The following is a 26,992-nucleotide window of genomic DNA, read 5'->3' as shown; positions in this document are numbered from 1 at the left end:
ATTTTATAAAAGACTTTTCTTTCAGCATTTTCTATGCTAGTTTTAATGTGAATAAAAGAAGTTCATCTGCTTGGGTACTAGGTAAAGCTGATGCTCGAAACAGGGGAGTTGATATTAATTTCATGGTATCCAAAAGGCAGTATAGCAAGAAGAGATAAGAAAGCCTTCCTCAGCGATCAATGCAAAGAAATAGATGAAAACAACAGAATGGGAAAGACTAGAGATCTCTTCAAGAAAATCAGAGATACCAAGGGAACATTTCATGCAAAGATGGGCTTGATAAAGGGCAGAAATGGTATGGACCTAACAGAAGCAGAAGATATTAAGAAGAGGTGGCAGGAATACACAGGAGAACTGTACAAAAAAGATCTTCATGACCAAAATAATCACGATGGTGTGATCACTGACCTAGAGCCAGACATCCTGGAATGTGAAGTCAAGTGGGCCTTAGAAAGCATCTCTACCAACAAAGCTAGTGGAGGTGATGGAATTCCAGTTGAGCTATTTCAAATCCTGAAAGATGATGCTGTGAAAGAGCTGCACTCAATATGCCAACAAATTTGGAAAACTGAGAAGTGGCCACTGGACTGGAAAAGGTCAGTTTTCATTCCAATCCCAAAGAAAGGCAATGCCAAAGAATGCTCAAGCTATCGCACAATTGCACTCATCTCACACGCTAGTAAAGTAATGCTCAAAATTCTCCAAGCCAGGCTTCAACAGGATGTGAACCGTGAACTTCCTGATGTTCAAGCTGGTTTTAGGAAAGGCAGAGGAACCAGAGATCAAATTGCCAACATCCGCTGAGTCATCAAAAAAGCAAGAGAGTTCCAGAAAAACATCTATTTCTGCTTTACTGACTATGCCAAAGCCTTTGACTGTGTGGATCACAATAAACTGGAAAATTCTGAAAGAGATGGGAATACCAGACCACCTGACCTGCCTCTTGAGAAACCTATATGCAGGTCAGGAAGCAACAGTTAGAACTGGACATGGAACAACAGATTGGTTCCAAATAGGAAAAGGAGTACGTCAAGGCTGTATATTTTCACCCTGCTTATTTAACTTATATGCAGAGTACATCATGAGAAACGCTGGGTTGGAACAACAGACTGGTTCCAAATAGGAAAAGGAGTACGTCAAGGCTGTATATCGTCACCCTGCTTATATGCAGAGTACATCATGAGAAACGCTGGGTTGGAAGAAGCACAAGCTGGAATCAAGATTGCCGGGAGAAATATCAATAACCTCAGATATGCAAATGACACCACCCTTATGGCAGAAAGTGAAGAGGAACTAAAAAGCCTCTTGATGAAAGTGAAAGAGGAGAGTGAAAAAGTTGGCTTAAAGCTCAACGTTCAGAAAACGAAGATCATGGCATCTGGTCCCATCACTCCATGAGAAATAGATGGGGAAACAGTGGGAACAGTGTCAGACTTTATTTTCTGGGGCTCCAAAATCACTGCAGATGGTGACTGCAGCCATGAAATTAAAAGATGCTTACTCCTTGGAAGAAAAGTTATGACCAACCTAGATAGCATATTCAAAAGCAGAAACATTACTTTGCCAACAAAGGTCCGTCTAGTCAAGGCTATGGTTTTTCCTGTGGTCACGTATGGACGTGAAAGTTGGACTGTGAAGAAGGCTGAGCGCTGAAGAATTGATGCTTTTGAACTGTGGTGTTGGAGAAGACTCTTGAGAGTCCCTTGGACTGCAAGGAGATCCAACCAGTCCATTCTGAAGGAGATCAGCCCTGGGATTTCTTTGGAAGGACTGATGCTAAAGCTGAAACTCCAGTACTTTGGCCACCTTATGTGAAGAGTTGACTCATTGGAAAAGACTCTGATGCTGGGAGGGATTGGGGACAGGAGGAGAAGGGGACAACAGAGGATGAGATGGCTGGATGGCATCACCGACTCGATGGACATGAGTCTGAGTGAACTCCAGGGGTTGGTGATGGGACAGGGAGACCTGGCGTGCTGCGATTCATGGGGTCACAAAGAGTCAGACACGACTGAGCGACTGAACTGAACTGAAAAGGCAGGATTTGTTAATTGGACCAGATTTTGCCAATGAATGAATTTTTTTTGAATTTTTGCCAATGATTGAACTCTACAAAGTAGAGTTACGTTGAGAAGTTACTCAGGTTCTCTCAACCCAAGGTTTTTAATTGGTAAAAGAAAGGTTAAAAATATTTACCACATTCAGTTCAGTTCAGTTCAGTCGCTCAGTCGTTTCTGACTCTTTGCAACCCCATGAATTGTGGCACGCTAGGCCTTCCTGTCCATCACCAGCTCTCGGAGTTCACTCAAACTCACGTCCATCGAGTTAGTGATGCCATCCAGCCATCTCATCCTATGTTGTCCCCTTTTCCTCCTGTCCCCAATCTCTCCCAGCATCAGGGTCTTTTCCAATGAGTCAACTCTTCGCATGAGGTGGCCAAAGTACTGGAGTTTCAGCTTCAGCATCATTCCTTCCAAAGAAATCCCAGAGCTGATCTTCAGAATGGACTGGTTGGATCTCCTTGCAGTCCAAGAGACTCTCAAGAGTCTTCTCCAACACCACAGTTCAAAAGCCTCTTTTACTACATTAGGTAGGTATTTTTATTGTTTAACAACTCAAGAAAGGATCTTTAAAGTGGTAAGCTTTTACCTCAATAAGATTTAATTGAATTCATATTTCCTGACATTTTCAGTGGCTGTGATATACCTCGCATTATTGCAAGTATATATCTATTTCTATATCTTTATATAGAGGATAAAAGACAGGCAAAGGATTACAATATCCAATGCCAGATGAGTACTATTTATTTTAATGTATTATTGAAGGCAAAAATGATCAGGGAAGACTTCATGGAGGAGGTGGGACAATGCAGGTCTTACATATGCTCATGATTTGGACAGGATAGTATTGGACAGGCACGGAACCGCAGAGGCACTGATACCGGTGCAGGAGTTTTGCCAGGGACGCCTGGAGTACCACACGCGAGAGCGCCCCCTTCCGGAACCAAGTTCCGCTGGTCGGTTTCTCGTGTCTACGGGAGAACCCTGTGCCGGCGGTACGCAGGCGCGGGCCTCAGATGAGGGCTCGCCGAGGCTCGACAGAGGCGCATGCGTGCGGCTCTCTGGAGGCGGTAGCTTCTTCGGCGTCGAGAGTGGAGGCTGAGTGCTAAACTGTGGGGCGCAAATGGAATCCGGCGGTTAGTCGGGTAGGCATAGGTAGGACGGCTGCCTTGTGGGGAACAGGGGATTGGAAGGCGGGAGCCCAAAGCGTGGGGGTCCTGAGCCTTTCCTGTAAGGTCCAGGCCGACCATTGTATCTGTGTCGCAGCGACTGCGCACAAAATGGCGGCGGGCTGACGGCGGGGGCGGGAGGAGATTGGGGGACCCCCGGGATGGGAAGGGAGCTTGGCTCCCCAGCCACAGCGTCGGTTCACCGCACTGCTCCGGAGGGGCAGGTCTGGCACCGGGGCGAGGACCCTGCTTCAGAAAGAGCCGCCTGACGCGTTTGCACTGGGCGGAGAAACGAAAACAGCCCTTTGGCAAGGCCGTGGCTGCCCCTTCCCCATCGGCGCAGGGCCGGCCGGGCCGCGCCAGGCCTGACAGGAGGAAGCGGTGGTGAGGGAGCTTCGCGGGGGGAGGAACCATTCCCGTCGGGCCCGGAGGAGAGGCAGTGGAGCTCGAGCTGAGCCCATTAGCGAGCGACATTGTATAAGAAGCGTGGAGGAGAAGAACGTGTTTGTGTTCGGGGCTGGGGAAGGGGGAGCGTACGATGTAGCGGCTTTGGCTGGTCCGGGTTTCTTCTGCCTGCCTTGTGCGGGAATGAAAGCCAAGAGAATGTCGTCTCTGTGCGGGATACGAAGGGCTCACGAACTGCTCTGATACTTACTTCCAGATTTCTCAGAGGAATCGAGAATGCGGATCGCTAGTGATTCCTAGCTTGGGCCCGTTCTGTTCAAGTTGGGGGGAGAACGTGTACCACATACGAGAATCCTTGAGGACAGCTGAAACAGATCTTCTGTTGAGATAACTGAATGAGGGAGACTTCTATTATTACAAGACCTTTAATTGAACTAGACAGTGAAGGCTGCCTCAAGCTATTTCCTCTTAATCTTAAAATTTGCTCCTAGGCAAAATTTTGGGGGGGGAAATACAATTTTAATCTGGAGGAGTTCTGAAAAAAATTTGTTACAGGGATCCGGCGACTTACGTTGGTTTAAATTCTTTTTCTAACCAGCTTCGGAATTGTGCAAACAAAAAATTTTTTATTTGTTGTAAAGGATTAATGTTTTTTTCAAGGATGTCTGTTGGCTCATTTACAATTAAAATTGATAAACTGAAAAAACTTACAAAAATGAGTTTAATGAAATTTATACAGAAAAATGAACGCATAATTTACATTATTTCAACAGAGCTTTAAATATTGTTGATGAGGTATTCTAGACTTAGTGGGCTTATGTTGTATTCTTTTTCTTTTTGGCAACATTTCATATACACTTTATTTTGTATTCCCATACTTTGTAATATACACTTTAAAATAATTATGTAATATACACTTTAAAATAATATGTAATATACATATTTTATGTAATAGACAAATAATATACACTTTTTAATCATTAAAAATTAACACATTAGTACACTAAAATATGCTGGACCATTCCCTTCTTGATTGGTTGTTGAAACCAAGTGAGGGAAAGATAAAACAGTTGGAAGAAATCACAAAATCTCATCTGTTTTTATTACTAGCTTTATGTCACACATATCTATTACCTTGAGTATTGGTTATATTTTAGTTTTGTGACTGTAATGTGTTATTTTGTTATGGAAGGTGTACAGCAGATACTCAGGTTTTAAAAATGCTTCTTAGAATCAGTGATCACTTTGTATTTCATGGCTGTCTTAAAGGTTTTCTCTTGGGTGCTCTTAAGAAGGTCATCTCTGGAAATTTTGTTTTTATGTAGTGAAAGAAAATGAGAGACAAATAGTTTAGTGGAAAGAGAATAGGCTTTGGAAGCAGAAGATTTGGCTTCGAATCCCAGTTTTCCTCTTACTGTCTGAGTGAGATGTGGGGTAAGTTATTTTAGTCTTCCTGAACTTATTTCCTTGTCTGTACAGTGGTAATAATACTGCTTCCTGCCTGGAATTATTGTGAGGGAGAAAATATGTGAAAAACCCCTATCCTTTGAGACATAACTAGGTGCTTAATAAATGTTAGTTGCTACTACTGCAAATTTTTAGGTGCTTTGGAAGCATCTTTTGATAGAAAATTGCAGCCTGCGGATAGTCCCTCTTAATAAAAAGAAGAGGCTTAAAGAATATAGGTTAAATTGATAGAATTTTGGAGCTGAAAGAGCATCTAATGTTTCATTAAAATACTTTGTTCATCTATAAACTTTATGTATACTTCTTACTTTATGTATACCTCTCTTGAAGCACGAAACTTTATGTATACTTCTTACTTTATGTATACCTCTCTTGAAGCACGTATCAAAATTGTAACCATTTATTTATATGATTGTTATGCTCATCTTTGTATCTGTCTCAATGCCTAGTTTGTGTTAGATACTCACAGATCGGGTGAAAGAACTCAGCTGATGGTTGCCAGAGTCTGGGTAAGAACACAGGCTTTGGGGTCCAAATCATGCTTTGCTCCTGTGACTTAACGTATACTGATCAGGGTTTGGAAAAAAATCTGCCAAATGATTAATAAAATGCTTTATATACTGAGAAATAGTGCTTCTAGTCTGGGTACCCAGTAACATATTTTGGGCTGTTTTGCAAGTAAACAAGCCACTGAATGTTGAAATGAAGTGGTTTAGAGATCCTCCAAACTGAAAGTAATTATACTTGTGGCCAAAGCCAGTAAGCCTTCTTTATGTTTAGCTTTACTTACTCTTTCACTGCTTCAACTTATTTATTTACTGTAGTCTGAAATTTGTGATTGAAATGAAAATGAGAGGAAGATAGGTATATGGAAAATAAGAGTAATGGAAAGGAAAAAAACATGGTAGGGAAAAGGTAAGGTATAAAATACAGCTCTAATGATCAGTGACGATCAAGAGTAATGGTTTTGTATTGAAAAGAAAAAATTTCAGGGAGTTTAGGAGGAGGAGTTTTTAAGGTGTACATATTTTGATATTTTCTTAGTGCTACCTTGGGAAACTTACATTTTGGATTATTTTTCAACTCTTGAGCCCCTTAAATAAATACCAAAATATATTTATTGTTACAGTCTTTTAAGTTTTCATACTTTTCCCTTGCCTCATTTCCAGTCCATTTTATTAAACTTTCAGGTGATTTCTTTGTTGTCTCTGCCTAATGAGTGACTGTTAACAACTTTCTATTCTTTTTAATTTCCTCACTTGTTAAAAAAATTTTTTTTAATTAGGGAAAATTTTAAGTCTATACAAAAGCAGAGTATTATATAATGATGCACCTATATACTTATCACCCAGCTGCAACAATTAAAATTTACAACAATTATAAGTAAATCTTGTCTCTGCTCTCCACTCTGTTTTTTTAAGCAATTCCTATGACATATTCCTTAATTTATAGTTCAGAATTTTTCTCTAAAATTTTAGAAAAAGACATGAATATCACACCTAAAGTAATAATAATTCCTTAATGTCAGAGATTCAGTCAATTATTCAAATCTCCCCATTTATTTCTTACATGCTACACCGCCGTATTGATATTTTTGGAAATTACCTAGGTCTTAATGAAAGACAGATAACTACCCGCTTCTTAAGTAAAGCATTTTGTTTATTAATGTAACATTTTTTGAGCCATCTGTTGCATGTCGGGGGTATAATTTTAATCATTTTTTACATCAACAGTACGTGGAGTCATGGGTTAATCAGCTTGCTGAGGCTCACATTTTTAGCACTCCAGGATCAGAATTAAAGCACTGAGTCTAGGGTCTAAGTTCTTAAAAAAACACTATACTACGTTAGTCGGAAATTTTGTTTACGGGAGTTACCCAATTTTGCATGAAATCACTTGCTGGCACCCTTCGTAACAGGGTGGGTGTCTTCAGATCAGTGGAAGTTTCCCCAAAGATCAGATTATTATGGATTGCATAATGGTCTGACTAACAGTCAATAGTTAGGGAGTGAACATGATGTAGAAAAAGAATAGCCAAATCCAAAAAAGTGCTTAGGGCTGATTTTTTTTTTTTATCATTGCCAGTTTTCTACCTGTAGCCATACTTGCTTATACTCCTTTTTTGACTGAGTATGTAACTAAGATGTTAGGTAGCCCAGTGTTGGGTCATTAACTATTTTTGAATAAGTTAAAATGCTGGCTGACAGGGGAATACCCTATTTCCCTTCCCTCTATCCTTTTGCATGCTTGAATGCACACACACCCTTATTTTTTCCCTGAACTATTTTGAAAGTAACTTGCACATACTGTACTCTTAACCTTTATTAGTTTATTAGTTATTTAGTAGTTTATTACGTAAGAATAGGATATTTTCTTCTGTGGTCATAGTACAGTTATCAGTCTCAGTAAATTTAATGTTGATAATTTTTTTTTTTTTTTTTACCATTTTCTGATTTTTTTTCAGTTGACCCAATAATGTTTCTTGTAGCAGTTCTCCCCCTCTCTAGTATAGGATCAGTCTAGGATTAGGTAACTGCATTTAGTTATCATGTTTTTTTAGTCTTATTTACTTTGGAATATTCTGTAGTTTACTGTTTGCTTTCTTTTTATTTAATAGAACATTTCTCACTTTGGATTTTTTTTTTTTCTTCTTTTTTTGATGTTTCCTCTTGAGTAAATTTTATGTCCCTGGCCAGAAAAATCAAGTTTCTATGTTCCCCCCATGGTACCAGATCTAGATATGAAGTCCATCTACCCTTCATGAATTATGATGTCTGAGCACACATTTGGTCAAAATGTTTTTTTCCCCCTTGAACTGATCTGTGGAGATTTAACACCACGCAAATGTCTTATTCCTCATTAAAATTTAACTCAGGATTTTTGCCTGAACCAGTCTTTACATTACTATGATGTTACACAGTGATTTTCCAACTTAGTAATTCCTTTATGTTTACAATGATTGATTGCTATGGAGGTGTGGACACCTTGTTTTTTCAGTGGTTTGTAATTTATTACTGTCCAGTTCTTTATTGCTTTCTCTTACATGTGTATATGTGTGTGTGTATGTGTGCACATGTGTGTATATGTGTGTGTGTGTGTGTGTGTGTTAATCCCTCAGTTATGGCCAACTCTTGGCAACCCTGCAACCCCATGGGCTGTAGCCCACCAGGCTCCTCTGTCTATTGAATTTCCAGGCAAGAAGACTGGAGTGGGTAGCCATTCCCTTCTCCAGGGGATCTTCCTGATGCAGGGATTGAACCCAGGTCTTCTGCACTGCATGTGGGTTGTTTTACCATCTGAGCATCAGGAAAGCCTGATGTATATTATATAAATAAATGTATATTTATAATCCTGTTTTCCACAGTCAGAATCCTGGTTCCCAGTGCTATAAAACATTTACCTAGCCTCTTCTTGATCCCATGGTATATCTGAAATTATTTAAGAATTAATTTATCCATACCACTGCAAAAAAAAAAAAAGGCAAAAAACCCCAGACTACTAAAAAGAGTGAGAATTCTTAAAAGTTATCTTTTCTCCTAAGTCAAATAGTGGGTTTATAAATTACTTGAGTAGTTTTCCTTTTCCCTTTTAATGAGCTATGGTGTTCATTTGAAAAATGAATTAGTTTGCTTTCAGTTTTAGCTTTCCCCTCTTCTTCCCATCCTTTTATAATTAAAAAAAAAATTACATTGTTAACCTGATTCTGAAAGTCAAAATTATATAGTAAGGTATACTCCATAAAGTATCATTTCCATTTATTTCCTTTCAGTCCTTTCTGTTACCCCTTATGTAACCTACCTAATTGTTTCCTGGTTATCCTACTTTTTGTAACCGCTAAGCTAAGCGGATATATATGTCTTCTTGTTTCCATTTTTTACATAAAAAGACACATATGCTGTTTTGTAGTTTGTAAAGACTTTAAGGCATTTGGCATTTTAAGACATTTGGCCAGATAATTTAGGTATGCTTAATTGAAGATTTTGGATGGCATTACCGATGCAATGGAGATGAACTTGGGCAAACTTTGGGAGATGGTGAGAGACGGAAGGCCTGGCATGCTGCAGTCCATGGGGTCGCAAAGAGTCAGACATGACTGGGCGACTGAACGCCAAAAATTTTAAGATTTTGGAAACCCATTCTAGGCAGGTGGGAACATTTTTTGGCTCATGCACTTCTTGAGGGCAGGGAGGGCAAAGATGCAGTTTTACCTCAAGAACAACTGGGTAGTAAATGTCTTTAGTACTGTAGTTACCTCTTGGTCCTGCTTACCTGTTACATTGGCATTATTTTGTTTCAGTGTTTGTGCTTTCTCACTAAGGTGGTGAGTATGCTGTCAGCTGCATTTTGTCAACAGTTTTATCCGTACTTATGATTTTTCTCATTTCTAGTTTTAAAAAAATCCCAGAAAAGATTTCTTTATTCCAGTTTGGATTTGGTGGTTTCTTTTGGACTAATGTGTTTTATTTTTTGAGAGTACTGAAGTAATAAGCAGAACCACCATCTCAGGGGGGCATCATTTACTGGGAATACTGTGTTGTCTGTAAAGAATCATTTATGTGTGCAGTATGTATATTCCTAAAAAAAGAAAAAAGCATGTAAAAATTATACTCACATATCTTATTTATAAAAAAGTTTGTGTTCCTGAAAATAATAACTATCAAACCATTGCTATCCAAGGTTTTTAATGGCTTTCATGGTAATCTGTTTCTGATATTGTGCATTATTAGCAAGTTGATCTTCCATTTTCTTTAAGATCTGAAATCATGATGGTTACCAATCCTTTGTGAAGTTTGTGATGCCCTTCATGATAAAAACAATGTTTCTAGTTTTCTGCTTATTTTTTCTTTGTTTCTTTGGCACTTTCATTGAGGTGTGCCACATTTTGGCATTTTAACATCCAGCATGATATTCTGTATTTACGCTTGTGACACCTTCAGAATTCTGTGACTTCCATACCTTTTGTGGGAGAAAACTAAAGGTAGAAGAGAGTTGGCTGAGTGGATCTGTCTTTATATACTAGAGGAGATTAGAAGGTTGAGAACCAGTTAAACTGAGAAAAGCACAGAAGTAACTGGCCAGTGTAATACTTGCGTTGTTAGTAAGTGTGAAGGTAGATTTTATGTATTCTGAGACACAGTTGCTCTGACACAGGGTATCAAATCAGGTATGTGGGTATAAAACTAGAAAAGTAATGTTAATGGTAGTTTTCCTTTTGTGGTAAGGTTAGAAGACTTTATTCTTTTCTGCATGTCATGAAGATGATATTTCTTTGGGGAGGGTGGTCATGAACAGGTATTGCTTTTTTAATAATTAGAAAAAACAAAGCTATAAAATTTAAATTTTATGTACCTAGAATACAGGATGGAAAGAACATTGAGAGGAGTTCAATTTGTGACCTTGCCAGTTAGTTCCAAGGCTTTACTTAATTGTAAACTTGAATTCCCTTGCTTACTTGGTGGTTGTAAGCTCAGATGAGATAATGAATATCAAAATGCCTTTTAAACCATGAAGTGGTTTAAAGTTCAAGTATGGGATTTGATATAAATCTTTTCATTGTGAATCTAATTGGAGCCATTATGATCTGCCTGACTAATTTTTGGTGATGCTTTTATATTTTTAGATTTCAGACTTCTTTATCAATACGTATAAAGAAAATGAAGGATTCCTTTCCATCTGAAAGACTGTATCAAAATAGCAAGTAGTTTTTGATTGTGGTAGTGGACATGTCAGAAAGTATCTCAAGGGATATAATGGTGAATTTTTTAATACATCAAGCTATTCATTTCTGCCTCAAGAATTCAGTTTCTACTAGATGCTTCCGGAGTTTTTCTCATTGACATTTTATTGGCTATATCTTGTTTCAGAGAGGCATGTTCTAGTTGATAGGGCATGGAAGATAGTTTTTAACTGCTACTTGTCTTCAGGAATTCAGAATGTTTTCTGACCGTTAAATACCCTGTTTTTGAAAAATATTGAACATAGGAAAATAAAATGTTAATTTAAAATAGCAACTAGTATAGTTCATACAATGAAGTTTTGTGTACCTTCTTCCGGTTTCCATCCATGTATGTATGCACATATACAAAACTAGAAATTCCATCAAAATATTAGTTCATTATCAGTAATGATTTTTTACTGGTAAGGATTTCACTTGCTGCTTTTTATTGTTTTCTTTAACAAGCATATATTATTTATATTATCAAGAATAAAAATTCATTTTAAAGGGTGAGTATTATTTAATCACAATTGTGTTCAAAGTAATTAATAATTAAGGACTCAGGTCTCAATTCAGATTTTTCTAAGTTAGTTTAATGATGTGTTGATTCTCTGTAAATTTGTTGGGCGAATGAACCTTTTTGTGGCCAGAACTCCTGGAGTTAAATGAAAAAGGCTTTATAATTGTTGTCCTTATTTGTTCAGTTGTTTTCCAGGTGTTAATGCCAAATTTACCCTTGTCTTACTGGTTCTTGTTTCTTACCACATTGTTTTTAGGTTATATCAGTTGCATTCTCAAAAGACTTAAGGTTTATTTTCTTTGGTGTGGGATAACCTAATTGCTACTAAGAGGCTTCATATCAAGAGCCCTTGGCTTGTTTTGCTTAATTTTACTCAATCTCACAAATAGTTTTTTCCCCACCAAAATAAATATTGAAACAGAGAGGAATGAGATATGTGTTATCTAAATGAACGAACTGTTTAATAACAAGTCAGTTGAGTCAGGTGGGAAGGAATGATGTAGGGGAAAATGAACTAAATGAGATTTTAGACAAATCTGCATGTTATTTATATGTTGCCTGATAATCATAACAGATTAGCTGATTTTGGCTTTGTTAGACTTTGGTGTGATAATGTTAGATTTGATAGAGAAGTATGAAGTTATGTTGGTTTTATACTCTCCAACCCTCCTTTTTTGTTTTCTGTTAAACATTTCATACTTAATATTTAGCACATTGTTTTTTTTTTGTTTTTTTGGGGGGGGTAATGTTCAGATGTTGAAAAAGTAGAGAGGAAAGGTAATAAATTCTTTTGGACCCGTCACTCACCTTCCTCAACAAATATTTTTGCTAGTTGTGCTTCATCAAACTTCCCACACCCACTAAACACCACACTTCACCCCTGCCAAAATGCATCCTTTGTTTTCTAGATTATTTTAATGAAGATCCCAAATTATTTGTTGCACTTGTTAGGTACAATAACATTTGATTCTTTAAATACTGGTGCATCAGTGAACCTCTGTGGATTTTCAGTTTATAATAGTCAAAGAAAAAGTGTTTAGTTGGGGGTTGGGGAGCTTGCCTTTTTCCAACCTTTTTGCATTTTTGAGTTTTTTTTTTTTTCCAAAAGACATTTCCATTATTATGAATTAATTGCTTCAAAACATTTTTTATAAAGCACAGTTAATTTTGGTGATTGCTTTTATTTTTAGACTTCCAGAGCACCTGTTACATTGTAGTTCTTCCAGGATGGATCTTGTTTTCTGGAGATTTAACTCTGTTCTTCTTCTGAGTCTGTTAGGATAGAGGTTGTGTGTGAAAAGAGAAATTATTTTTATGATTTCTGCTTTTGCTCATCTCTTAGCCCCCCTGCCCCAAATTTAACTCCCCTCTGCTTTGCAAAGATTAAAAAATACTGATGCTTAGGAGTAATTTACTGCCTGAAAGGTCCCTGCTTAATGGAGTGAGGGCAGGGAGAGTGACACTAACGTTTATTGGGCAGCTCCTTTATTAGACGTTATACATATTTATATTTTATCTAACTTAGACCTTAACAGTTGGAGAAGGCAATGGCAACACACTCCAGTACTCTTGCCTGGAAAATCCCATGGACGGAGGAGCCTGGTAGGCTGCAGTCCATGGGGTCACTAAGAGTCGGGCAGGACTGAGCGACTTCACTTTCACTTTTCACTTTCATGCATTGGAGAAGGAAATGGCAACCCACTCCAGTGTTCTTGCCTGGAGAATCCCAGGGACGGAGGAGCCTGGTGGGCTGCCGTCTGTGGGGTCGCACAGTTGGACACGACTGAAGTGATTTAGCAGTAGCAGCAGTCCTTAACAGTAATCCAGAGAGGAAGATACTGTCCCATTTTACTCATGAGAAAGCTTATGGTCCAGAGGTTAAGTAGCTAGTCCAAGACCTTAATAGTAAGTGGTGAACCTTGTAGAATTCAAACCCTTCTCATCTGACATACATTACTAGCTTAGAAATGAATTCGAATATTGCATGAATTACTGCATTTATTACACTAATAGCTGAAAGTGTGCCATTGTTCAGTTGCTAAATTGTGTCCAACTCTTTGTGACCCTAAGGACTGCAGCGTGCCAGTCTCCCCTGTCCTTCACTGTCTCCTGGAGTTTGCTCAGACTCATGTCCATTGAGTTGATGATGCTATCCAACCATCTCGTTGTCTGTCATCCCCTTCTCTTCCCACTGGAGTGGGTAGCCATTCCCTTCTCTAGGGGATCTTCCTGACTCAGGGATTGAACCCAGGTCTCCTGCATTGCATGGCTTTACCATCTAAGCCATCAGAGAAGCCCAAAGTGTGCCACAGGAAATGCGCAGAGAGATTCTTGTAAGGTGTGACTTTGAAACAATCTTGAAGAGTGAGTTTGGTTCAGAGAGCTAGGGGTATTCTAGGTAGTACAGTATGAATAAAGTGTGGAAGCAAGAATGTTGAAAGTGGTCAGGAGATTGCAAATAGATCCATTTGGCTGTAGCATACATTTTTAAATTTAATTTTACTTATTTTTGACTGTGTTGGGTCTTTGTTGCTGCGCTGGCTTTTCTCTAGTTGTGGCAAGAGGGGGCTATTCTTCATTGTGGTGTGTGGGCTTCTCATTGCGGTGGCCTCTCATGGAGCATGGACCCTAGGTATGCGGGCTTCAGTAGGTGCGGAAGATGGGCTCAGGAGTTGCGGCGCACAGGCTTAGTTGCTCCACAGCACAGAATCAGTCCAGAGTCTCCTGCATTGGCAGATGGAGTCTTTACCACCAGTGAAGCCCCTGTAGCAGAAATTTTTCATTAAGTATTATTGGCTAGTAAAATGTGAAAGGTAGATTGAGATTAGATTATATACTAAATGCCAGGTTGACAAGTTTGGACACTATCTTGCAGGTAGCAATAAAGTGGTGAAGGTTTTTATGTAGAGGAGTGATGGTAAAAGAAATGCTTTAAGGATATTAGTAATGACAGAATGAATTGGGATGAAGGGCAGCTGTGGTGAGAGTGATGAGAGCTTGCAGTAGGGTTGTGATGATGGTGAAAGGAAAAAGAAAATTCTATATTAGAGATTTTGACAGAAATACATAGAATTTTATAGTTAAAGTTAGTTAAAAATGGAAAATAAGATGCTTTTGAGCCTCTGTGACCGAAGGAATTGGTGTAGAGAACAGTATTGAAAATGGATAGTTTGGGAGAAAATTCAAAAGTCAGTAAAAACAGTAGCTAAAAGTTGGCATAAAGGAGAGAGGCTCTTCAGAAGTATTTTTTTCCTCTGTCTTCATAGATAATTTTATTAAATAGTCCTGGAGTTACTGAAGATTCACATGTCTTAACTGAAGCTATATTTTGTGTTGGGCCAGAATACTATAGCTTTGTCAGAAACATGCAGTTGATAAATTTAATTAGTTTTAAATTTTTAAATCATCCCAGCAGTCTCTTTCATTTTATTACAATATTTTATTTAGAAACCTTAACCTAGGCTGGCAAATCCCATGGACGGGGCAGCCTGGTGGGCTGTAGTCCATGGGGTCGCTAGGAGTCGGACACAACTGAGCGACTTCACTTTCGCTTTTCACTTGCATGCACTGGAGAAGGAAATGGCAACCCACTCCAGTGTTCTTGCCTGGAGAATCCCAGGGATGGGGGAGCCTGGTGGGCTGCCATCTCTGAGGTCGCACAGAGTCGGACAAAACTGAAGCGACCCGAGCAGCAGCAGCAGCAACCTAGGCTATTCTACATTTTCTAAAATTTGATAAACACATGTTGAGTAAGATCTTATTATCTGAAATCTCTCTTCTCCCAGTTTCCTCAAAACTCTAGAGGATACCCACCCTATGAAGCTCAACTCAGGTATTCTTGACTTCTCCCAGAAATAAATCCATTCCTGATGTTTTTTAGTGTTGTTGTAATAATGACACACTCTTTATTTTGTTTTTCTTGTTAGATTGTTTGCACTTTGTCTATAGGAATCATGTTTTACTTGGCTTGAATACTTCATAATGATTGTCATATTAGACAAAAATTTTTAATAAAGTGAATGAATGATTCTGAACTCATTCCTTTCCACTAAAATCAAAAGGGTCTGTGCGGGGAAGGGGGGAGATCTTTGGTGATAAACAAGAACTGAGAACTTACCGACCACAGCAACTGAATGTATATTTTCACCCCATCCCCCAGTGGCATGCAGGATTTGGACACTTCTAAGAAGTTTTAAAAGGAGTTGTAATTGCCGCTCTGCACCTAGGACAGCACCCAGCGCAGCATAGTGTACAGGAACTCTGGCTTGAGGTTTGGGGTTTGTATTCTGGATTCAGGAAAGAAGAGCAAGTTTTTGGGAAAGTTTAAAATCCTCATAAACAACTAAAAATGTATGAAATGCAGAATGGTTTCATGGCTTTGTTTCAAAATGTTTTACACTGGCTGTAGAACCCACTTCATGAAGTAGTTTGAGTTAAAATGATCTAATATTTGTGTTTTAACTTTCAGCTTTGTGTTATTCTTGGAAAATTTCGCACCACTTGTGAATTCCTTGAACCTGGGCATTGCAAACCCACTTCTGTTGGGCCCATCTCCTTTGCACTTTGCTCAGATTAAGACTCAGTTGGCGCTGCAGCAGCTGAATGCCATTGCCTCACATAGTTCAACACCACCTTATACTTTATTAAATCAGGCTTTCTTGAAAATAGCCATGTCGAGACCCAGGTTTAATCCTCGAGGAAACTTTCCACTTCAGAGGCCACGAGCACCTAACCCTTCTGAGATGAGGCCTCCAGGACCATTTATGAGGCCTGGATCTATGGGTCTTCCAAGATTTTACCCAGCAGGGAGAGCCCGTGGAATTCCACACAGATTTGCCTGCCATGAATCTTATCAGAATATGGAACCCCAGAGAATGAATGTTCAGGTAACTCAACACCAAACTGATCCAAGATTGACCAAAGAAAAATTGGATTTTCATGAAGCACAACAAAAGAAGGAGAAGCCTCATGGTAGCCGATGGGATGATGAGCCTCATATATCTGCATCAGTGGGAGTGAAGCAGAGTTCTGTAACACAGGTTACAGAGCAGAGTCCTAAAGTACAGAGCCGCTATACAAAAGAGAGTGCCTCAAGTATCTTAGCAAGTTTTGGATTATCTAATGAAGACTTAGAAGAACTCAGTCGCTATCCTGATGAACAGCTAACTCCTGAAAATATGCCATTAATCTTGAGGGATATAAGAATGCGAAAAATGGGGCGCCGATTACCTAATTTACCTTCTCGGAGCAGAAATAAAGAAACACTTGGTAATGAGGCAGTTTCGAGTAATGTGATTGATTATGGGCATGCAAGCAAATATGGCTACACAGAAGATCCACTTGAAGTACGTATTTATGATCCTGAAATTCCAACCGATGAGGTCGAGGATGAATTTCGGTCACAGCCAAGCATTTCTGCATCTGTTCCTGCTCCAAATGTGATGTGTAATTCTATGTTTCCTGTTGAAGATGTGTTTCGACAGATGGACTTCCCCAGTGAGTCCTCCAGTAATCAGTCCTTCTTCCCAGTTGAGAGTGGAGGCAAGATGTCAGGTTTACACATTTCAAGAGGACAGTCAGTCCTTGAACCTGTAAAATCTGTCAGCCAGTCCATTAGCCAGACAGTTAATCAGACAATGAGTCAGTCTCTGATTCCTCCTCCTATGAACCAGCAACCTTTTTCATCGGAATTAATTTCAACTGTAAGCCAACAAGAGCGGATCCCACGTGAACCTGTCATTAATTCATCTAATGTACATGGATCGGGAGGAAGCAAAAAGAATTACCAGTCAGAGGCTGACATCCCCATTCGGTCTCCCTTTGGGATTGTGAAAGCATCCTGGCTACCAAAGTTTTCGCATGCTGATGCCCAGAAGATGAAGAGACTTCCAACTCCTTCTATGATGAATGATTATTATGCAGCATCTCCAAGAATATTTCCACATTTGTGTTCTCTGTGTAACGTAGAATGTAGTCATTTGAAGGTGAGTGTTTTTAAAGATCACTGTATCATGATAACTCAGTGCCCAAGTTTCATCTAAATTCTCATATGTATGCTGGTGTTAACTAGTCATTAAGGAAATGGCAGAAATTGTGATTGCAATGTCAGTGCTTAGTTGTAATCTAAGTAGCCTGGCCTAAGTATTGAATTGAGTGTTAGGCTTTCTGTATTCCTGTGACTGGGCACACCACATGGATTTTTCCATTTATTTTGAACTTTTGAGAGGTTATCCCAGAGAATGCAACATAAAATTTATATGACACAAACTGTATTTATAAGACAATGTCACATGAGTTACCTTTATCTGAATAAGAGAATCTGTTAGTATAAAAATAAAAATTTGGAATAAAATATTTGTACTGCACACTTTTAAAGAGACAGTATATTTTAGCCTTGCATGTATCTACTTGTTTTGAGCTAAAGATAGTTAATGTTGATTTAAATATTTTCTGACTCTATGATTCTTATCTGGATTTTTAGTGCTTCATGAGAAGGAGCTTCCTAAGATAACTAAATCCATAGCATAGCAAAATTGAGTCAGAATGAATTATTGGGACCAGCTGTGGGCTCAGAGCATAGAGTGTAAAATGATCTGTACAGAGAAGAGTCTTTAAAAAACAAGGAAGCCTTAGGTGTCTTCATGGTTAGGAGAGTTAGAATGAAGTATTTTACTGAGGTCCTGAGGAATAACGTAGAATATATTGTTTGATAGTAATCACTGGTGGATTTGAGTAGAATTTTCTGAATATGTTTTATTTACTATATATGTTTGGAAACTACTGTTTCTTCTATTTACTAATGTGATTTGAAGATTTATATTACATGTGACCAGGAAGGAATGTATTGCAGTATTTCCTATGGGAACAAGCTATGATTCAAGGCTGTAGCATTGGTTGTATACTTTAATAGGCTTAAAAGTCTATAGGTGTTTATTCCCTTGGTTGTTTTTCTCCTTCCAGTATTGTCCTTTTATTGTCTTTCTGTTACCCACTCACCAGGTTTCAGCCAACAAGAATCTGATACCTGGAATTGATGCTTCGGTCAGAAACGTTGTTGAAAGCAAAGGAAATCAGCATTCTACCTCATTTTAGCCAGATTTTCTGAGTGCTAATAATAATCGCCTTGCTCTGTCAAAGGGAATAGCAAAGTCTTTAAAAAATCTCAGCACTTAGTTAAAATCTAGTAGCCCTGGCCCAAGCCCATAGCCCCTCTATGTTCCATTTATTTTGAACTTTTAGTTAGTCATGATGAATCTAAGAAAAATAATAATATCTTTTAAAAGTTTTAATTTTTATTCTGTTGAATAGAAAATATACACATTCAGTAACTATTTACTGGTTACTAATTTTGTACATGATGCTACATTAGGTGCTGGAATGAAAATAAACTACATAAAGTTTACATGTTGTTCTTAAGCAGTTTATACAGTCTCACTGAAGAGAAAAATTACACACCTAAGGAATTTTTTAAAAATTAGAAGGCAACAAATAGTTTGGTGATTGTAATTAACTTGTTTGGATAGGCTGTAGGGAGAGAGAGATTTAATATTTCTATCTTGATTGCAAGCTTATATCAGTTTAGGCCAGCATTATCAATTTACCAATACTTACTGTGTATTTCACAGTGTGTAATTAAAAATCATGCTTTCTGGCATCAGAAGACTTCTATACTCCAGTTAGATAAGACTTGTTGAGTGACTAGGTGCACTAAGTCTGTCTGGATTAAAGTGATCTGGGAGGGAAGACTTCATGGAGTAGGTTGAAGGTGGTTCTTGAATGATTAGTAGGCTTAGATGTACCCAGGGGAAGAGGGATGACATTTCAGATGGGAGTAACAATGATAAGTTTGAGGGGCCTAGAAAAACTAGCCCAGGGAGTTTAGATGTGAAATGAGAGGCATTAAGCTAATTAAGATTCTTTGATACGTGAAATGACACATTAAAAAATACATTTCAGGAAGATAAATCTGACTGATGTGTGCAAGATGAATAGGAATGAAGAGAGAGAGGGTAGGACGCCTAATTTGAGGCTTCCCTAGTTATTCAAGTGTGTGTTGGTGACAGTATGGATTAATATGATAAAAGTACAATAAAAATAAAAATCTTCCTGACCCAGGGATCAGACCTGAGTCTCCTGCACTGCAGACAGATTCTTTACCATCTGAGCCACCAGGGAAGCCTGTAATGTGATAAAAAGACATTAAACATTAAAAGAAATCATTTAATGATTATTAGAGTTCATAGAAATTGATTGCCTTTTTAAATGAACAGATACCTTTTAACAGCCGGAACAGCACAATGGACCTAACTAATGAATTCTTCTCTACTAGATGACAAATGATAGGGATTTGTGAACATGGACTTAGGTAGTATAACCTACCTCTCTTGTTTCTGTGATATATTTTGCTGCCCTGTAAGTGTGCATGTATTTGACATTATAAATGTGTAACCAATAAATATAAATTACCAACTGCAAATTTTTCTTGCTAAGTAACAGCCAACGATGTTACCTACCCCTGAGTCAAAACTACAGTCTGAAAAAGACAAGAAAAATGAGAAATTTTTTTTTTTTTTCTAAATTGAGTTTCAGACATTAGAGAAGTCATGTTTAGTTTAGAAGTTATGTCTTTTTGACTGTCACAGTTGGTTTAGAAGTCTATCCTTGGTTTAAAGCCATGTCTTTCTGACTAAAATAATTCAGTTCAAAAAATACTGACATAAATGGTTTTTTTAAGTAGTTGGTAGATAAGAGAGTGATATGGGTAGGTATTTTCAAAGTTGGATTCTGGGTCCACTCAAGTCTGCAGTCCTTGCTGCATCTTCTGCCTAGTAGGTAATTATTACTCTCTCTGGAGAGGAGTCCTGCTTTTGGACCCTTGTCTTATTGGAGAGTAGAAATTGGGGTGGTGTAGATATATTTACTGAACCTAAAAGTGAGTAATGTCAGTAAAGTGGATGTGTGTGTGTGTGTAGAACTGGACAGAGTATGCCTTAAATAACTTTTAGCTGTCAGCATTAGCTGATAGTTGCTATGTCAAATGCATATCTAGTATTCTATCTTCATGTTTTTTCAAGAAAAGCTGAAAAGTCTGGATTTTTATATGTTGGCAACTTATTCAAATAAAACACTTTGTGGTCCGATTAAATCATGCCCAATTTGATACCTGTCAGTGTGTCTAATGTAAACAATAACTAGTTACTATCAAAGATACGGGTTTAGCAGTACTAAAGACTCCTAACTGCCAGTGTCTTCTAGCTTCCTATTTGCCTGAGCAGGATATGCAGACTTTATTTTTTGTAATCCACAGTCAGTTCCATGGCTTAATGAAATACTTGAGGGTTTGTCATAACCTGCTGCTGAGTATTGCAAGTAGCATGCACTTATTTTCAGATAGTTCTTGACAAGGCAGATTCCAAAATTAGTGTCAACTGTGGTTTTTAACTGGATAGTTCTAGTCTTTGGCAATGACAGACTAAAATGTTTTTGAAATGGAAATGAATAACATTTTCCTCAAGGAACATTTTAAAATACGGAAGGAACTGTTCAGTAAGTTTTCTACCTGTCCAAATATTGGAGACACAATAAAACGTTACTCACACTTTGCTTTTAACTAATTGTTTCACTTGGGGGACTCGCTCTTTGAAAATTGTAGTGCCTTAAAAAAAAAAAAATCAGATGTGTCTTCCAGGAGCTTTTTATGGGTACAAAATATAATTTTAGGGCAGCTTGTGAGTGAAGTTAAATGAGAAAGCATTTTGTTCATTGTAAAGCTCTATATGTAAGGCATATTATGTCTTTGAAATGATACTGCTTTCCACTATATCCTGAAAATAAATGTTTTGATCAGCAGCATTTTTTCATATTTTTACTAATCTTATCCTTTGTCAGTATATAGTGAGTACCTTGTTTGGAATGGTATTGGCCTGAGAGGTAGGATTTTTTGTTGTTAATGTTGTTAGCTTGAAGTTTAGAGTTGTAAGGCATCAAGACTATATTTTGGAGATGCCATTTCAAATACCATTCTATTTATAGAGTTCTTGATACTCTCTGTAGTGTGTGTTTTTTTTTTTTAATATTTGAGATGAGTTATTTCTGATCCATGCTATTATTTTCTCCAAGTTTAAATGTATGTTTGACTTCAAAATAAGTATCTATGGGTAGTATTTTTAAAATGTTTTCTATAGCTAAAATGTTTTAAAATGGCATCAATGAGTTGATACTAAGTGCTTTTATTTAGAGTCCTTTTATTTATGTTTGTGAAATTTTTATTGAGTAGCCATATGGTATTTATAACTAGGTTTGTTTAATTTTTGAAAAAACAAAGGATGCTGTGTCATGTTAAAAAGCCTAATGTAATTAGTCAAATGAGGAATGTTCTAATTTGTGCACTTTTCTCCTTTTACAATAGGATTGGATTCAGCATCAAAATACATCTACTCATATTGAGAGTTGCCGACAGTTACGTCAACAGTAAGAACAATTTTTTTCATTCTTATAGGTGGCAAATTTACAGAACAGTTAAATGTTTCAGGTATGATTGTTTGACACCTTTAGTGTGGTACTTTGGAGAAAAATATTTTTAGAAAGCTATTGCCTATTTGAAATACTAATTTTATACAAATATATTTAAACTTTTTCTAAAAGAGAATTAAATACAATCCTTTTTTCTGACTCCTTCCCAGTAGGTAAATTTAATATAATTGGTTCGTTCCTGCTGCCTTGCCTTCCTTGGAATAGTTTATCTGCTTCAGAATACAAAGCCTTCCCTTCTCCTATACTTCCTTCTCCTCCTTCCTACCCTTTCCTCAAAGAATAACTAACTAAAAACCACTCAAACCAAACACTAGTATTTAATTTCGGGTCTAAATCTCTCTTGATTTAGAACCTGTTTTCAGAAAAAAACCCTTAAGTAGGAAATGAACAAGCTAGATATGGTGCTTCCTAACCATTGGTTCTTCAGTTCTTTCACCTTTTCCTTCTTTAAGACAGGGCAACTATGAAGGTAAAAAGTGTGATTTTCTCTTGTGTCGTCTTGGAGTTAACATAAAATTGTGTTCCCCTAATATCGTTAAACATGCTGATTCAGTTGTGTGTCAAATTCCTGGTCATTATACTGATGATGGTAACATGTTCTTGAGCAAATGAATTTGTGACAGCTGTTTTGGTTTTTCACATTGTTCTTTATGAAAATGTCACCACAATTTTTTTGAGATCATTCATGACTCTCCTAATCATACATGATAAACCTTTCTTGGACTAGTTTTTTGAAGTAGGGAAATTTATAAGTTCATTTAACTAGGAAGCTTGAGTGTTTCTAGTTTCAGGAACAGCTGGATTAGGTGCTCAAAAATCAAAGTGTCGGTAATACTTTCATTTCTTGTCTGTTCCTTTCTGCTTTGTCCTCATGAGGACACTTCTCCACAAAGCAAAGTGACCCCCTTAGTTCTAGACTTAAGTGATCTGAATATCTAGCATTCCTGGAGTTAAAAATAAATAAAAGCACTTCTTTTCTCATAAATCCTGTGGAAGTCTTTGATTTGAGTCTTTTGGACCACTGTGGGTTAGTTGTCCATCTCTAAACCAGTTACAGTGGTTGTAGGAATAGGGTACTATGACTCAGTTGGTGTCATGTGCCTACTCCTGATGTAGAGTGTGATAGAAGCCCTACCTGAATCATATAGACTGAGAATAGAGAGAGAGTTGCTTACCTGTATAGATCTGTGCACAAAGACATTGGTTGTCATATAAAGATAATTTGTTCCTTGAGTTGGACCATACTGCCACTGTAAATGGAAAATCTCTCCTAAAGTCACAAATTTTCCCACAGAAACCCAGTGGGATGTCTCATTTTTATGAAGCTAGGGGATTTAGATGTGAGGGAATTAGTTGCTGTCAGTAGGCATTAAATGCTAGTTACAGGAGTCTAGCTACATGCACTGCCATTAATTTTTTACGTCAAATGGCATTTATGCCTACTGAAAGCTTTTTGTGTAGATAAGCCTTTTTTTCATGTACATAGGACCCTAATTTTAAAGCAGGTAGTTTCCGTGCCTGGTACTTTATTGTTCTGTTTTACATTTTTACCTTTTTCAGGTACTCTTGAATAATTTTTTCATGGCTTTCTCTCTACTGCTTAAAAATTAACAAATGCATTAGATTTGATTAGATGCTTTGGATCTTTGCAAGACAAAACATATGCTATTTCATTCTTTTTTTATAAGCTGCATTGTGCTTCTGTACTTAAATCTATTGAGTCATTTCTTTACTGATGTACGTGTGAGTGCTCAGTTGTGTTTGACTCTTTGTGACATCAGGAACTGTAGCCTGCCAGGCTTCTCTCACCATGGGATTCTCCAGGCAAGAATACTGGAGTGGGTTGCCATTTCCTCCTCCAGGGGATCTTTGCAACCCAGGGATCCAACCTGTGTCTCCTGCAACTCCTGCATTGGCAGGTGGATTTTTTTTTTTTTTTTTTAACTACTGAGCCACCTAGGAAGCCCGTACTGATATATATTTAGGTTTCAATTTCTTTTCTTAAAGGTTTATTATCTCTTCTCTCTCTTCGTCTTATTGAATCTTTCTGGGTTATGACACAGAAGTAAAATTGATTAACTTGAGAAAAGATAGTGCATTATCTTTAGTATTAAAAATAATGATTAACATAATAAAGAGCTATATGCTTGTGTGCTGGACATTCTTCTAAGTGCTTTACACAGTGTCTGTAATCTTCAAAGCAACTCTGTGAGATCATATTTCAACCCTGTGAAATAATAATATTTCATAATATTAACTGAAATATTATGTGAGAGATACATGTAATGATTGTTTGTGATTTTACCAGTGAGAGGCAGCTTCCCAGCTGTCACACAGCAAATAATTGGCACAACTAATATCTAACTCATGGCTCTTTGTTAAAACTTTTTTCCCCTCAATACTTGATTCTGAAAAGTTTCTAAGGTGCAACAAATTTGAAGGGATAATAAACATAGTCTTCCTCTTTATTAACCAATTGTTAACATTTGATGTGTCTATTTTATTATACTTTATATGCACATTTTTAATATTAGTTACAGTTTTTAAAAACTAGTTGAAAATACATTGCAGTCATTGTAACACTTCACTCCTTAATTCAACATCTACCTCTTAAGAAAAAGGAAAAAAATTTTTAAAGTTTTTATTTTATATTGAGGTGTAGCTGATTAATGAACAATGTTGTGATAGTTTCAGGTGAACAGGGAAAGAACTCCGCCATATGTATGTATACATGCCGTTCTCCAAGGCTCCCCTCCATAAGAATAAGGAAATTTTTTCTACAGTGGTTATCTGTTATAACTACAGTATAACACATGATTAACAATGATTTCATAATACCTTCTAATACACAGACCAAATTCAAATTTTCCCATTTTTCCCAAAATGCCATTTATAACTATCCTTGCCTCTCCCACTCCCCACACTTTTTTTGAGGCTATTTTCACAACAGTTGACTTTTGAAATGTCTTGTCTTGTAGACTGTTCCACATTCTGCACCTTTCTGGTTTTTTCCTCTTCATTAAATTCAGGTTGAACATTTTTGTCACAAAAACTTTATAGGTAATATATATACTTACGTATCACATTGGGATATAGATGATGTCGTTTACTTAGGTCCTTGTTCTTAGCCATTGTATTATATTGTCATGTATTATGTTTCTGAAACATTTTAAAAAACTGGTTAGGTAACATACAGGCAGCAGATATAAGAACATGTAGTCTAGTGGTTAACTTAGATCTAAAACATCATTTCACATCTGAAATATTATTACCCCCTCTTGAATTGGAAAGCTCTGGAAATTTAATAATTTCTCTGTGTTGGCAACAAGCTGTATTTCCAGGATCGCATGTAAGAGAAAGCTAAGGCTTACTTGTATTAAGTAACTGACTTTCAGATTGTTGTACTCAATCATGTCTGACTCTTTGTGGCCCCATGAACTGTAGCCTGCCAGGCTCCTTGTCCATGGGATTATCCTGGCAAGAGTACTGGCTACTGCTACTGCTAAGTCACTTCAGTCGTGTCTGACTCTCTTGTGACCCCATAGATGGCAGCCCACCAGGCTCTCCCGTCCCTGGGATTCTCCAGGCAAGAACACTGGAGTGGGTTGCCATTTCCTTCTCCAGTGCATGAAAGTGGAAAGTAAAAGTGAAGTCGCTCAGTCATGTCGGACTCTTCGTGACCCTACGGACTGAAGCCTACCAGGCTCCTCCATCCATGGGATTTTCCAGGCAAGAGTACTGGAGTGGGTTGCCATTGCCAGAGTGGGTTGCTATTTCCTCCTCCAGCAAAATGCAGTACTTGGGTGTAATCTCAAAAACAACAGAATGATCTTAGTTTGTTTCCAAGGCAAATCATTCAACATCAGGGTAATCGAAGTCTTGCCCCAAACACTGATGCCGAAGAAGCTGAAGTTGACCTGTTCTTTGAAGAGTTAACGATATCTTCCAGAATTAATACCCAAAAAAAAGGATGTTCTTTTCATCATAGGGGATTGGAATGCAAAAATACGAAGTCAGGAGATACCAAAATAACAGGCAAGTTTGGCCTTGGAGTACAAAATGAAGTAGGGCAAAGGCTAACAGAGTTTTGTCAAGTAGAATGCACTGATCATAGCAAATACCCTTTCCAGCAACCCAAGAGATGGACTCTACATGTGGACACCACCAGATGGTGGTGGTGACCAAAATCAGATTGATTATGTTCTTTGCACCCAAAGATGGAGAGGCTCTATACAGTCAGCAAAAACAAGACCTGGAGATGACTGTGGCTCAGGTCATAAGCTCTTTATTGCAAAATTCAGACTTAAATTGAAGAAAGTAGGGAAAACCACTAGGCCATCCAGGTATGACCTAAATCAGATGTCATGATTATATAGTAGAGGTGACAAATAGATTCAAGGGATTAGTTCTGGTAGAGTGCCTGAAGAACTATGGACAGAAGTTTGTAACACCATTCAAGTGGCAGTGACCAAAACCATCCCAAAGAAAAAGAAATGCAAGGAGGCATAGTGGTTGTCTGAGGAAGTTTTACAAATAGCTGAGGAAAGAAGAAAAGTGAAAGGCAAGGGAAAAAGGGAAAGATATACCCAACTGAATGCAGAGTTCCAGAGAATAGCAAGGAAAGATAAGGCCTTCTTAAATGAACAATGCACAGAAATAGAGGAAATAACTAGAACGGGAAAGACGAGAGATCTCTTCAAGAAAATTGGAGATATCAAGGGAACATTTCATGTTCGTGGAAGGATGGGCACGATAAAGGACAGAAATGGTAAGGACCTAACAGAAGCAGAAGAGATGAAGACGAGATGGCAAGAATACACAGAAAAACTATACAAAAAAGATCTTGATGACCTGAATAACCCATGATGGTGTGGTCCCTCACCTATACCCAGACATTGTGCAGTGTGAAGTTAAGTGGGCCGTAGGTAGCATTACTACCAGTAAAGCTAGTGGAGGTGATGGAATTCCAGCTGAGCTATATAAAATCCTAAAAGAAGATGATGTGAAAGTCATAATCCCTTATACATACATACATATATATATAACATACATATATGTACACCCATAGTGGAGGTAACAAGTAGGTTAAAGAGATTAGATCTGATAGACAGAGTGCCTGAAG

At 37.8% G+C, this 26,992-nt stretch overlaps 1 protein-coding gene across 5 annotated transcripts in view; it reads left to right on the top strand.

Annotated features, from left to right (window-relative positions):
• Positions 1–3,048: 3,048 nt before the first annotated feature.
• The window catches only part of ZNF638 (zinc finger protein 638), a 95,872-nt gene continuing 71,928 nt past the window's right edge, over positions 3,049–26,992 (top strand). For 4 of the 5 annotated variants that reach the window (XM_044925784.2, XM_044925782.2, XM_044925785.2 and 1 more), the window contains exons 1-3: positions 3,065–3,215; positions 15,806–17,321; positions 21,746–21,807. In XM_044925784.2, the coding sequence (XP_044781719.2) occupies positions 16,008–17,321; positions 21,746–21,807 (1,376 nt within the window). In that variant the 5' untranslated portion in view covers positions 3,065–3,215; positions 15,806–16,007. Of the gene's footprint in view, positions 3,216–15,805; positions 17,322–21,745; positions 21,808–26,992 lie in introns of all 5 variants that reach the window. The other variant, XM_044925783.2, reaches the window with a different exon arrangement.

Source organism: Bubalus bubalis, chromosome 12 (genome assembly GCF_019923935.1).
Source record: "Bubalus bubalis isolate 160015118507 breed Murrah chromosome 12, NDDB_SH_1, whole genome shotgun sequence".
NCBI classification, from domain to species: domain Eukaryota; kingdom Metazoa; phylum Chordata; class Mammalia; order Artiodactyla; family Bovidae; genus Bubalus; species Bubalus bubalis.
This window is presented reverse-complemented; position numbering and strand designations above follow the sequence as displayed.